This window comes from Akebia trifoliata, chromosome 11 (assembly GCF_017979445.1).
Source record: "Akebia trifoliata isolate Shusen 1 chromosome 11, ASM1797944v1, whole genome shotgun sequence".
NCBI lineage: Eukaryota > Viridiplantae > Streptophyta > Magnoliopsida > Ranunculales > Lardizabalaceae > Akebia > Akebia trifoliata.
Window position 1 is genome coordinate 23042618 of NC_141385.1, and position 14296 is coordinate 23056913.

Below are 14296 nucleotides of genomic sequence, written 5' to 3' on the forward strand. Positions count from 1 at the left end.
CTAATTAAACTCTAAAATTGTCTAAAAGAAACATAATTAAACTCTAAAACTATCTAAAAGAAACATAATTAAACTCTAAAACTATCTAAAAGAATTCTAATTAAACTCTAAAACTATCTAAAAGAAACATAATCTAACTCTAACTCTATCTAAAAAGTTCTTAAAAAAATCTACAAATAGGAGTCTCTATAACATATTTTCGTATCCAAGAGAAAATCCTAGAAAAAGTAAGTCAAGGAGCCTCCCCAACCTTTTCAAAATCCTAATTTTGAAGCCCTAACCCCTTACCTATCATCCAACCCCCAACTTTTGCTCAAAAAATACCCAAAAACCTTTGAAAAACACTTAGAAATCTATCGAAAATTAAAAAGCACTTAGATCTAAGGAGAAGATACTTCATCTTGGAGATCCAAAGCAGATCCAGTAACGAAAACGAAGCAAAAAATCACAAGCAAGAAATCTCTCCGCCAACTCTAAGGGAACTATCATTGTGATCATCTAGGTATTTTTTATTCTTATTTTTTTTTATTTAGGTCTTTTAGCAATGTAGTTTTATTTGAGAAAAGTAGAGACCGGCGTTTGTCTGGAAGGGTTGGTGCCTAACACTTTCCAACCCTGTAATGTGATCACCGGACCAATATTTTCTTTCGTAGATTAGTGTTATTTCCCTTTTAGAGTCAATGTTCGGTTCCTAAACCGCAATAACTAGGTGACGACTCCTAAACATCAAAAATCAAAAGTGGATCCGCACTCCCTACTGATTGAGGGCGCTTTCATCCAGCTAAGTAATACCTGACACATATCAACTTATGAGGCGTTGTCCAGCAAGCAAGGCAGGTCAAAGTGGAGATCTCCCTAGTTTGACTAGTAGGGCAACGTAATGATAAACGAAGCCAGTCTTGCCAAACCTCGAGAAGCCCGCGATACTATTGTGTGCACTTCAATCCCAGAGGGGATCTCCGCAAATAAGTTCAATCTATCCAGAAGATCCCGATTAGGTAAATAATCCCGTAGAACCAACAGAAATCCCATGATTGCAGCCTATAAAGGGAAAAACCCTAGGGTATGGTAATGGGGTTAAATAACACAGTAAATACTATTAAAAGGGGACGGGTTGGAAAGATCGAGAGCTAACCAATATTGATTACTATGGCAGGTACCCAGCCACCGCGAGGAGGGAGGCGCTAGGAACGACATCAGATCAGTACGGGTTGAGACCATCAGAGCCGTTCACCGAATTTCGATCGTACATTTTACAAGATAAATTCCAGTTTAATATAAAATAAAACATGTTTATTAATCTAAGTACAAGCAGTGGTAATATAGTTGATAAGTGCATTAAGAATCATGATTGGATATCTTCCAATAAGGATTCAAATTATTCTAGACTTCACCGATGTGGAATCTCATTATTAGTTCCTAATTTTGTAGTTAGTTATTGCAAGTATTTGGGATGACCATTTATCCGTCTCAGGTTGGTCATTGACTCTAATGATAAGATACAGGTCCTTTCATGAAGTATTAAGACATTCGACTACTCTAGATTATTAATGATCATTGACTAGTCATCTTCATCTAAGCCTATCAGGAGGACATATGATCTCTAAGACATCTCTACTCATCTACAAGCTACCATTCACATAGTTCACCTGTAAAGATAAAAAAAAAAATTCTGAGTCTTAGTTGTGATGTTACTCCATTATCCATCCCATACTATATATGAGTTTACCAACGCAATTGTTCATATTAGGATACTATGTCATTCCGGACATGATATGAAAAAGTATCTTTTCAAGTATTTACAAGTTCTTTAACGGATCCCAAAATAGATATATATATATATATATATATATATATATATATATACTTTTTCTTTTCAAAAATAAAATAAAAAATAAAATATGCACATTTGTGGAATGGACATCTGATTTCCTAACATGCAACCGTCCAACCCATAAAAATAAAATAGTACACATCATTTTGTGATAACAGAATCATAAATAAACATGCAACTATCGTCTCACAATAACAAAAAGTACAATTTAACCCCCGGATATCCACTCGTCACTACATGCAAACAATAAGAGTCCACACTCTTAATGAACAAAATCAAGGACGTTGCATTTACAATATAATTCTTTCGAATTTCAACATTTAAACTATTTTGCTTTCTTGATTTCAACAAATTTCATGTATACTCATTGAAAGAGAAAAAAAGTAAAGTTTAACTAATTTCAAATTCAAAGAATCATTTCAAATAAAATGATAAAAAATAGCCAAAATTTGGTTATATATGCCTACTTAGGGAAAAATCATCAACAATTGAGCAAAGCTGTGAAAAACTGGTGAAAATTTGATTAAGTATCGAAAAAGTGATTTTTCTAAGTTCTTTAAAATGAGAACAGATTTTTTAAAATGAAAGTCTCAAATAGGACATTTGACATTATGTAATTTTGAAACTTAATTTTAAGGAAAAGTCAAAGAAAATGGGGACTTGAAATCTGACAAAAACGTCGAAAATTGCGTTTTGTTCTTGAATGCAAAAATTATATTTTTATTTGTTGAGATTTAGATTTTTTAATCATTCTCATTATTTTCAAATGGGGGGTACTCCCTTATTTTCATTAAATAACATAAAGTAAATGAAAAACTCAAATTAAATATGACATTACTTTAATGATTTTAATGAAGCTAAGGTATTGAAAAGTGTACAAGATGGTGGAGAAAAGTTGTGCTGAAAACAAGTTGAACTAGAGCTTTCAACATAGGGTCGGGCAACTGAACACCAAAGTTGTTGGGACGATAAGTCAGTCGACGAAGCTTGTTGGGCCGATTGAACCCAAGAGTTATGCACTCTCAAGTTCTTCCTAGGGTGATTGGTCGGTCGACCTACTTGGTAGGTCAACTGAGGGGAAGGAATTTTGTTATCTCCTTTGCGTTTTTTCCCCAAATTCGCCTAACTCTTAAAAAAATTCAAATAAATCCAATAAGAGAACAACACCAAAGAAAGAAAAAAAAATCTAAACATGAATTTGTAAAAAGAATAATTTTTTGTAATTTATAGTAAAACATATAAGATTTTGAATAAAAAATTATATGCATTGAAAACTATGATTACAAGGACGATCTAGAAGTTCATTATGTCAAATTTATGCCAAGAAAATCCGTGAAAAACTTGAGAGATTGAATTGGGTTGAAGGTTTCATATTTAATGTTGTCAAGAATCCTAACTTCTTATTTTACCTTGAAGGTTATGACAATTCGATCAGTTTTCTATTCTACATTGAAGTCCAACGGAGGCTTTATATAGATGAGCTTAGGTTGAAAGTTGGAAAAGCCTAAGGTTTCTTTAGGATTCTATTTTAGAAAAGGAGAACCTATGAGTTGTGAAAGAATCTAAAATTTTTCGTGGGTTTAGTATTTATAACAACCTAATGACATAACAGTCATCACTAGATTTATTTTATTTTAATTAAAAGATCTATGTCTCAAACTCCAATTTTCGCATAGTCTATTTAGGTTAATTTTTTAGTGCAGATCTAATAGTGTAGTCAAATTTTTTCAAAATCGAATCATAGAAAATTTTCCTATTTGAATACTTACAAATTTTTCTCGAGAGGCGCATTAAAAAAATCTAAGGCTTTATAGTTCTATTGGTCCATGTCAATTTCATAGATGTTAGTGTAGAGTTGAGTTTCCTACAAGCTTTAGCTTATTTATACTGTTAGAAAAATATTTCGGATAAATGAGCATTGAGATTGGAGTTGGACGATGGAAACATAGAATAATCAGTGGACATAATTTTATTTAGTTATTATTTGGTTGTTTAGTCTCTTTATGATTTAATTTTAGACTAGTTTATTTTATTTGGTTTGAATGTAATAAGTACCTAATAAGCATTACTACACTTGACATTTTGATTGGTTCTAGAATGATACTCTCTTTTTATAAGTATTAGATTCTATCTGTTTTATTTCTTTTTCTTAAATTTTTAATTTATATTATTCAATGATTCTTGATTTCTTTTATACCCTTCAATTAGAATCTTGAATAAGGTCATGGATCGGATCAAGGTTCGAAATCTTAGGGTGTAACAATTTATTACTGATAAAATAAACTAGATAAATTGACTGTTATAGCACAATTTCTATAATAAATAAAAAAAGATGGAGATGAAGAAGTCTTGAGAGATATTCTATATGTTTCAGATACTTCCAATCCTCAGCCCTTGTAAGTTAGTTTTTTCACATTCTTAGAGCAAGAGCGAGTTTCTTGACTCTTAACTCCCAATCAGTGGAATCTTCATGGGATACATGTAATAAGTGTAGGGCCATGTGGTCACCCAATGACACCAACACAGAGAAAAGAACAGATAAACAATATTACTCCCTGGATGAAGTTGACTTGATCAGATTGGACGCTCTTCCTCATCTTCTACTCTTTCTTATGCTCTCTCACTTATTACAAGTGACACTCAATGATTTTTTTGTATCCAATCAATAGTATTCTTTTACTGCAGTACGAAAGCAAACTGAAAGGATCGAGAGAAATTGATATTTGTAATCGAATATGATGGATTTTTTTTTCTATCAAGTATTCAAGTAGAGCCACTTTTTCAAATAATCACAATTAGTAAAACTATTCACTATTTATTCTTATTAGATATATAGTCTAGGTACGTAAGTGGATGATCTAATGTTTTTCTACAAAATTGTTTATATCCACGTGCTTGGGATTCAATTTGCCTGTCATGACTCCCAATCACAAGAAAGTTGGTCATCAACTGACCAATAGCTAAAAGATAAGGTGCCATGTAAGCACAAAAGTACTGAAATACCCATTTCCCTTTTTCTTCAAATATAATATATCCAAGCACCTTCATGTTCACAATATAAGAGATAGGATATATATACATATGTATATATATATATATATATATATATATATATAGAGAGAGAGAGAGAGAGAGAGAGAGAGAGAGAGGAAGAAAGCCATGGGAAGATACAATTGTTTCTTAAGAAATCCCAAGGAGGAACAACAGGTGCCTGTCATTTGCAACTCATCGAGAAATGGCAACAATGAATTCGATATATTGGACGAATTAGAGGGAATTTTGGGAATTAAAGGCGACGAGAAGCTCTTAGGAGAGAGCATGTCTGGAGACCTTGAATGGAACTTCATGGAATGGGATGAATTCCCCATTGAAGAAGAACAACAAGTTAAAGAAGAAAATGGTGATGATGATGACAACAAAGAGGAGGAAGAACCTAAGGTGAAGAGCACAAATGAATGCTTAGAAGCAGAAATCTGTTATGATGGTATTGTAAAAAGAGAGGATTTAGAGTTTTGGGGGGAAAATACAAAGGAGACCATATCTCCGAATTTGAATTTGAATTTGAATCATCAGGAGGTCATGGATGCATGGTCGAACCGAGGTTCTCTTTGGGCTGACGATTATTCTCTTTCAATGGCTAACAAGACCTTTGTAAGTAACACCCAACTACGTACCTTAATCACCTTATATTTTAGAGTTAAATTAGATGGTTTTGCACTACAAAATTACCCAACTCCATGTCCTATTAATGTGCCACTTGGCACACTATTTACTAATGAATGTTTGGCCACGTCCTTGGTGAAATCTTAACTCACCAAGATCAGCTTGATTGATAATTTCTTTCATTATGGTCTAAGACCAATCAAAGCTCGCAGAGAAAAATGATCAAATCCAACGGCTGGAACATCATCTATCACGTAAAATTTAGACTTTTAGATTAAGAATTGATCAAATATTCCTTTCTTTTTTTTTTTCTTATTATTAATTTTTGTCTATTTATGTGTTCTATTGTTTTTAAAAGATGGGAGAAGTGCCTCTAATGGAAGAAGAGAGAAGAAGAAGGGAAGCAAGAGTCCTCAGATACAAGGAGAAACGTCAGAGTAGGTTGTTCTCTAAGAAGATAAGATATCAAGTTCGTAAACTCAATGCAGATAAAAGACCTAGACTCAAGGTTCTCTCTCTCTCTCTCTCTCTCTCTCTCTCTCTCTCTCTCTCTCTTCTTGGTTTTATTCAAATTTTTTTCATTTTTGGTTCCAGGGTCGATTTGTGAAGAGGTACCAGACAAGTTAAGATGAGCTTTGGAAGTCCATATTTTTCAAACAAGTAATACTTTGTTAATCACAAACACGTGTTCTCCTGTGTTTATGAACTCACGACTGGCCCATCTCTCATTGAAGCTACACTCTGAAAATCACCCTGATAAGTGACACTGCTATCCATTGATCAATTTAAGAGTATTTTTATCATGGGCGCTATAACAGGCCAATTATTATATATAGGGAAGGGATCAATAGACAAAATTTGGGACAAAGATCCATACAAATTATATGGATCGTTGGATCACGATAGATCGAACGGCGCAGATCTATTTAACAGATTAATAACCCACGTGTGATTTCTCTAACTTAAAAATTTTAAAAATTTTTAACGCCTCCCCGAACACAATCAAAATCACAGATTTCTCTCCTCTCTCCTCTCTTCTCTCTTCTCCTTCGTTTTGCCTTCTCTAACTCAAACCCTAAATCTAAACGCATATCAGATTTCTCTCATCTCTTCTCTCTTCTCTCTTCTCCTAGTTTTACCTTTTGTAACTCAAACCCTAACCCCCTTTTTCACTATTGCGACGACAACGACTCACTAACGTTCCATCCGTTGCGACGAAGAAGACGGAGACGTGTAGGCGAAGATTACCACTCCTTCTACATCTCTGCGACCCATATCAATGTCGTCTTCTTCATCTCTGCCATATGGGTATTGATTTGTTATCTATGAGGAACTCTTCTTAACAAACTAATTTCTCCTATTAAAAAAAGCTGATTTTTAGGTTACTGAAAATGAAACTTAATGTTGCACAACTGGGTATCTCCTAAATCTGACAAAAAATATTCTTTTAGGTCCCTCACTCTCCCTCACAAAAAAAAAAATATTCATCAGGAAATAAATCATAATTTGTTCGCAGAAAACTCTGAAATAATCATATAGAGTCATTCTTAGGTTATTAATCTTCTTGCTAGACTAATTCCTCTTTCAATGAGTTCTTATTCGAATATGGCATTGCAGGTAGCTCAAGAGATAGAGTCAGAAGCAAAGTACCAGATGACTTTATTACTCAGTTGGTAACCTTCTAACTCTGTTTGTTTCCTGATTGATACATAACAAGTATATCTCCTATTGTTGTCCATTGCCTTACTATATATTTATTTGGTTTCTGCATCTGCTCGGGGCAGGAAAATCTTATTTTTATTGGTAACAAAAGTGGTTCTTGCAACAAGCTTGATGAATATGGATAAATAAACTAGTCCAAGAAAATAGTATTTGTTTGGCTACTTTGAATTAGGGAGGGTAACTGAGCTATTCAATAATAATTAAAAGACTAAAAAGACGTCTGTTGAATGGAGAAAAGAATAGTAACACCTATGTATAAGAATAAAGGACACATACAGAGTTGTATTAACTATCAAGGTATTAAGTTTATGAGTCACGCTATGAAATTATGGGAAAGAGTGATTGAACGAAGTTAAAGGCAAAAAACTAATATATCTGGTAACCTATTTTATGCTAGGTAGATTAACCACAACAAATTTTCTACTTGCAAATGATAGAGACGTACAAAGTTAATTTGGTTGGCATTAGGAAAGAAATATGTCCTGAATGGATATACTTGATAATTGAGGACATGTATGGAAGAGTTGTAACTAGTGAAAGAACAAATGGAGAGAAGACAAATGAGTTTCCAATTACAATTGGTTTACATCAGGGATTGATAGTTATAGATTCACTAACTTCCTATATTCAAGGGAATGTACTTTGGTGTATATTATTTGTTGTATTAGTCGATTAAACTAGAAAGGACTTCAATATAAAATTAGAGTTATGAAGGAAGGTGTTGGAGTCCAGGGCTGTAGAATAAGTAGAATCATGGCCAAGTATGGGAGTGTGAATTTATTAATAACATTCATGAAGTGGAATGTCCAGTAAAAACTGATGGTTTCGCTATGTCAGTTAAAACTTATGAGCTGCATGTGAAACTAGATAAGAAACTGATAGAACAAAGATTAAGACGAGAGAAGTGATAAACAAAACAGTTTGGCTCATGCCAAAAAGGTCCAACCATGAAAGCTATCTTCTTATCTAGACAATCAACAAAGTCTCATCTCATTTGCAATTTGTTGCAGTTTGAGGAAGGAAAAGAATAATCACATATTTGAGGGTAAGAGCAATCATTCTAGAAGTTAAATCATTTCTATTTTGGGTCTTTTGTTTTTTGGGGGGAAAGATCTTCAAAGAATTTAAAGGGGTACTTTTTGAAGACCTCCTTATTAGATGTGAGAGAATTTGTAATTTATCTGTTAGTTATTGTCAACCCCTTTGATGAGGTCCTTGTATCGGATGGTCTCTTCAACCTCCCTATCTCTCTCTTTTTTCTAATAAAATTTTATTTATTAAAAAACAATAACAATTATCATCTACTGATATCAAGTATGAAATACCTACTTATAAAAAAAATATCTGAAATACCTAATTGTAAGCATGGCTCTTGCATGTAGAGATATTGGACATCAAATATCCATATGTGGAACTTGTGTCCACCACTTTAGTAGTACATTGCCTTGGTTTGGAAAAGATAGATCGCTTTCTGACAGTTTTCTGGTTTTGGTTCTTTAAACAGCAAATGAAGTTGATTAAAGCTCAAGCAGGGGTGAAGAACAACATGAGAAGGTTGAACAGAAGCATCATCCAGCAGGGCTCAAACCATGTCTTCCATGTGATCTTGTTTGCACTATTTTGTTTCTTCGTGGTCTACCTCTAGTCCAAACTTTCCCGAAGATGAGGACTTATTATTACACTACAATTGTCCTTTTTGCCAAATAAGTAGTTGATTTGATGACTCCAAAGTTTTGGTCTGTGCACAGTCAGTTATACAGATGCTGGATTCTTGTTTTTGTTTTTGTTTTTTTGTTTTTTTTCTGACAAGTAATTATATAGATTCTGTGGAAAAGCCTTCTCCCTAAGTATTGCAATTAAGAGTCTCTTGTCTTGTTTGTTCCATATTGCAATCGAACTACTGGTTTTTATCATCAGATATTATAATATCGGACATATAATTTGAGTTTAGCTCAACAATATGTTCTGCCATGAAGAGATTCCCTAGAGTAGAGTTTCTTCTCCTGTATCAGTTAAACAGAGACCTATTCATACGTTAGGAGTTCCACACAAGCTATATATGAAAAATAGTACATGTAAACAAAGCTTGAAAACACTTTTTGGAGTTCCATCGCCAACATATGTTAAAGGTTTAGATTACACATTAGACCATAAAGTATGAAATGGTACATGGCATGCTATTGGCTATAAACTACAAACTGCCCACACATCAAACTTTTGAGTTCTGTGATGGCTGGGTGGTAAGTCCATCAAATGCCATAAAATTCAAATGTTACTCTTATTAATTTGATTTGATATAATTAAGTAATAAAAAGTGATTTTGAGATTTTTTTTTATTTTATAAAATGCCATAAAGCACCCAAAAACTCTTGATTGCCTCTGTTTTAAACCATAAGCAAATAAATCAGGTGAAGTGTAGTGTTTTTGGAGGCCCCATGATTCCAGAAGTTCTGTCAAGATGTAGCTTCTGGTTCCACATAATATCATATAAGATTTGAAAGGAATCAAAAACATATTTTTTAAGCCGGATCTCATTAGTCAATTGATACGTTTTTTGGTAGGGAAGATGATTTGTTTCTTGAGAAAATGCTGCTAGAGTTGAGAGAGAGAGAGAGTTTTGTAATGCTCTCCTTGTAAGAGTCTGTTTCCTCGAATTCAAGCTGCATCACTTTAAAGCGATTATTGAACGAGGATGCCAATGTATTGCAATCAATCCGAGTTACCTACTTAACATTACCTCAAAAACAATTTCTTTCTTATGCGAGACTCCAATTAAACACCTCTATTTGGTTCCTGTCAAGGCCTCGATGTGTCAGGAACATCATGCCATCAATTGCATGTATATTAAGGGATCCAAAGTGGTTCATATCACATCTCATGCTATCGTGATTGAACCCAGATGATATTCCAACGTCAACATTCGTAGCTTAAATAATTTATTGTGACTTTTTTGAATGTGTAATATTTGATCAGAAGTCAAATTGTGGTTGTTTTTGCTATAAAATTATCGGTTTAACCCACAAATGCCAGTCTTTCTAAGAACCCACGTATGAAAAACGCAGCTCACCAAATCACATTCTACTGAATCAAAAACTAAAATTGAGATTAATATTCTAGACAGAAGCAAGAAAATCCTTTCTTCATGGCATCAATAGCTTCATCCATCTTATTGCTTTTCACCCATCCCTCCATAAGAATCTCCCACGTCTTATAATTTGGACACCCTCCTTTCTCCAAGGTATGGAGATGTAACAACTCAGCTTTGTCCATCCATCTGTTCCTCACATACGCACCTAGAAGAACATTAGAAACCCTAATGCCATACTTTCCACATTCAGACTCCCATGACCTAAAGACCTTCTCTGCTTCCTCAATATCACCAATTTTTACCAAACACGACAATATGCACATGTAATTGGCACAAGTAATTCTTCCTGAAACTGCTTTACTGGCTTCCCAAAGCCGAAGAACTCCATCCTTGTATTTCAAATTGGCATAGAGAGTAATGAGAAAAAAAAAAGCCCCTTCTGGGTTGATAACTTTTGTTCTGCAGTTTTGAGGGCTTCAATGGCCTTGTCGACAAGTCCATTTCTTGTGTAGATGTTGGCTAACGTAGAGTTGGCGCTCCAACCCATTTCAACGTTCTTGTCATTCACCATTTCCTCAAAGACCGACTCTGCAGATGCAACCCGAGACCTCGCCACATGCACTTATCCAAAGGTTGTAAGAGAGAACATTTTAGGGAATCCTGTTTTGCTTCATCTGTCAGATCACAAAGGGTACTTTCTCAAACTGGCCCATAGCCAAATAGAGCTTCATCATCTCATTGAACAGATGAGGATTCGCATTCAACCCCAAGCCCTGCAGCTTCAACATGAGAGCCTCGACTTTTTCTCTGTCTCTTTCTTTTACATAAGAATGAAGAAGAGGGAGACATGTAACTTTTTGAGAAGTAGTGTCAAGTAAATTCTCAAAGTACTCTTTAGCGTCTGCTAAACTATGGACTTTGATGATCAGCTGCAATCTGATGGCATGATCCACTGCTGACATCCAGAAACTGTTCGCTTCCATCCATGTTAGTATCTGCATTACAGATACCATGTTTAGGTCATGTATAACTGATAGTGCCCAATTGTTTTTATTGAATAACAATATGCACCAAGTACACAGTTTGTTCAACTGTCGCAAAACCTTCGATACAAAAGTCACAAACTGCAAAATATTTAACAAGTGTGACCAGAAAATAACAAAGAGACCCCTGAATATAAGAAAATGGTGGGACTACTTGGGTCGTGCTTGGTGATTTCCATATTTTGTTACTAGCATGGTCCCATTACAGAGACTTGAATTGAGCACATAAGAAAACAAAAATTAATGGACCCAAAAGTAACTAAACAAAATGATATCAAACGTAGAAGACAACTCCAAAAATCTTTACTATTATAATGAGAGAAGATGGAGTCGAAGTGGTTCGACACCAAAATTTGAGTGGCTGTACATAGATACATACGTATTTATATAACATGCTGCAAATCATTTTTGCTTTCTAACATTCATACCACCAGGATTATTCCCGATGTATCCTTGCAAACCTACAAATCAATATAGAACCTGAAATCTGAATGTGGAAAATGAAATTAGAACAAACTAATGTTCATGAAACCCTAGTTCTTAAATCAATTATCTCCAGAATAAAAATAAGAAAATTTCAGATGATTCAAGCGTAAACCCTAAAATCTGGTAAGAAATCGAACCTGAAAAGAGAAGAAATATATTATTTTGTTTGATTCTTGTTGTTATTGTAGTTAGGATTTGTTGAGGAGAGTAGATCTTGTCCGTCATTGTCGTTGAGGTCAGAGTGTCGCAGAGGAACGGCAGTTCGTTATCGTCGTCGCAATAGAGAGGAAGAGAGTTAGGATTTGAGGTAAAACGAGGAGAAGAGAGAAGAGAGAAATCTGAAACGAAGGAGAAGAGAAGGGTTTGAGTTAGAGAAATCTGAAAAGAAGGAGAAGATAGAAGAGAGAAGAGAAAAGGGTTTTGAGTTAGAGAAATTTTAAATGAAGGAGAAGAGATGAGGTTTTGGCTCGGGGAGGCGTTTACAATTTAAAAAATTTTTAAGTTAGAAAAATCACACGTGGGTTATTAATCTATTAAATAGATATGCGCCGTTAGATCTATCGTGATCTAACGATCCATATAATTTGTATGGATCTTTGTCCCAAATTTTGTCTACTGATCCCTCCCCTTATATATATATATATATATATATATATATATAGATATAGGGTAGCGTTCAATGGCAAATTGTTTGGCAAACTTTTTGACAAAACATTTTATAAAACATGAGTTAGAAGTTTTGGAATGGGCTGATTTTTGGTGATGATGATCTCTACGGTGAGGAGATCATCCTCACCAAAAATCAGCCCATACCAAAACTTCTAACCCATGTTTACAAGTTGAAAAATCGTGGACCGTCCATTTTTGTAAACTATTTTTGATGGGGTTAGAAATTTTGGAATAGGCTGATTTTTGGTGATGATGATCTCTTTACCGTAGAGATCATCCTCACCAAAAATCAGCCCATTCGAAAACCTCTAACTCATGTTTTGAAAAATGTTTTGTCAAAAAGTTGGCCATTGAACGCCCCCATATATATATATATATAGGGTCAGGTTCCTGCGACACACATATAGACAACGTGTTTGTCTTATATGGGCAAAAATGTTTGGAATAGGCTGATTTTTTATGAGGATGATCTCTGTGATGAGGGGATCATCTTGGCAAAAAATCATCCCATTCCAAAACTTGTAACCCCATCAAAATTGATTTACAAAAATTGCATGGTCTATAATTTTTCAACAAAAATTGGACGGTCTAGACGTTTCATAATGAGCTGATTTTTGGCAATGATGATCTCCTCACAACAGAGATCATCCTCACAAAAAATCAGTCAATTCCAAACATTTTTGCCCATATAAGACAAAACACGTTGTCTATATGTGTGTTGAAATGGTTGTCGTTTGAACCTGACCCATATATATATATATATATTTGTAGGCTAATGGGTCCAAATAGTTCCCGTATGGCAGGATTTGACTTTACAAATACGTGGGATATCGTATTTGTGATCAACATCTAAGATTCATCATCCACAAAATATCATACTTTGCATTGCTTTGTCGCTTTCTTTTTCCCCGTATTTTATGCTGTCTTTTCTCTCTATTAAAAATATCCTCACATTGACGTGTTTCAATTCTGACCATTTGAACTTGAACTAGGTTGGAATTGCTGCGTTGTCGATCATGTTTTTCTTGCTTTGAAACATGTTTCTTCATTTCTTTGAACATTTTAATTATCTCAAATGAAAAGGCATATATATATATTTCAAAACTTTCTTTTATGAGTTAGATTAGATATTTTGTCAGACTTTTTCCTTCCTGTGGTTATCTTTTTGGGTGGTCCCCAATTTTGGTGATTTGGCAAATTGACCGGATGTTTGACCAGATTTTAGCCCTTCAAAATTGAACAAAACTTGAATTTTTCCCTTATTCCAAATTACTAACAAGGGTGTGGACATATAAAAGTTGTGGGAGGGTTAGGCACTTTTTTTGGGAACCAATTGAGGTGTTGATGGAGACAATTCTTTATTTTTTTCGAATTCTCTTTTAATACAATTCGTCGATCAAATAGGTAGACGGAAAAATATTTGATTGTTTTGGTAGATTTAAGAATGGTGATTTAGACATATTCCTTCAAGTTTTGATGAATATTTAAAATACTCTTATATTTTCAAACAAATGATATTTCCCTTGATTTTGATCTTCTTTAATAAACTAATGAAAAATAATCTAGTCATCCTCATTTTCAATCTTTAACCAATTTTTTTTTTTTTTTTCAAAATCAGTCATTTTTAATCTTTTAAATAAGAGTTTTACCTATTTCTTCAACCTCAAGTTTTTATTTACTTCAGATTTTAAGTCAAAGAAATAAGATAGGATCTTTGGACAAGTAGAAAATTAAAATAAAAAAATTATAGTAAAATCAAAGATTTTTTTGAAGGTAAAAACATCGAATTAA

General features: G+C 34.0%; 1 protein-coding gene, 1 long non-coding RNA gene and 1 pseudogene across 3 annotated transcripts; 2 read left to right on the forward strand and 1 right to left on the reverse strand.

Annotated features, from left to right (window-relative positions):
* The first annotated feature begins 4955 nt into the window (after positions 1 to 4955).
* Positions 4956 to 6294, forward strand: LOC147391146 (zinc finger protein CONSTANS-LIKE 7-like). Its single transcript, XM_086460174.1, has 3 exons — positions 4956 to 5485; positions 5856 to 6005; positions 6092 to 6294. Exons 1-3 carry the CDS (start codon positions 4994 to 4996, stop codon positions 6122 to 6124), a joined length of 675 nt encoding a protein of 224 aa, XP_086316300.1. The 5' UTR covers positions 4956 to 4993; the 3' UTR covers positions 6125 to 6294.
* Positions 6295 to 6475: 181 nt separating this feature from the next.
* On the forward strand, positions 6476 to 9132 carry LOC147391147 (uncharacterized). Its single transcript, XR_015182486.1, has 3 exons — positions 6476 to 6805; positions 7115 to 7170; positions 8724 to 9132. It is a non-coding gene; the product is annotated as an uncharacterized LOC147391147 (long non-coding RNA).
* A 1059-nt stretch (positions 9133 to 10191) lies between these two features.
* LOC147391148 (pentatricopeptide repeat-containing protein At5g27460 pseudogene) lies at positions 10192 to 12287 on the reverse strand (annotated as a pseudogene). Its single transcript, XR_015182487.1, has 2 exons — positions 11974 to 12287; positions 10192 to 11302 (listed from the first exon to the last, which is right to left on the reverse strand). The product of XR_015182487.1 is annotated as a pentatricopeptide repeat-containing protein At5g27460 pseudogene (transcript).
* Positions 12288 to 14296: the final 2009 nt, after the last annotated feature.

Excerpts from the sequence above, each read along its gene's own strand:
- LOC147391146 (XM_086460174.1), top strand. The coding sequence starts at position 4,994 with ATGGGAAGATACAATTGTTTCTTAAGAAATCCCAAGGAGGAACAACAG. Across the intron at positions 5,486-5,855 it reads CAATGGCTAACAAGACCTTT|ATGGGAGAAGTGCCTCTAAT; the intron begins GTAAGTAACACC and ends TGTTTTTAAAAG. Across the intron at positions 6,006-6,091 it reads ATAAAAGACCTAGACTCAAG|GGTCGATTTGTGAAGAGGTA; the intron begins GTTCTCTCTCTC and ends TTTTGGTTCCAG.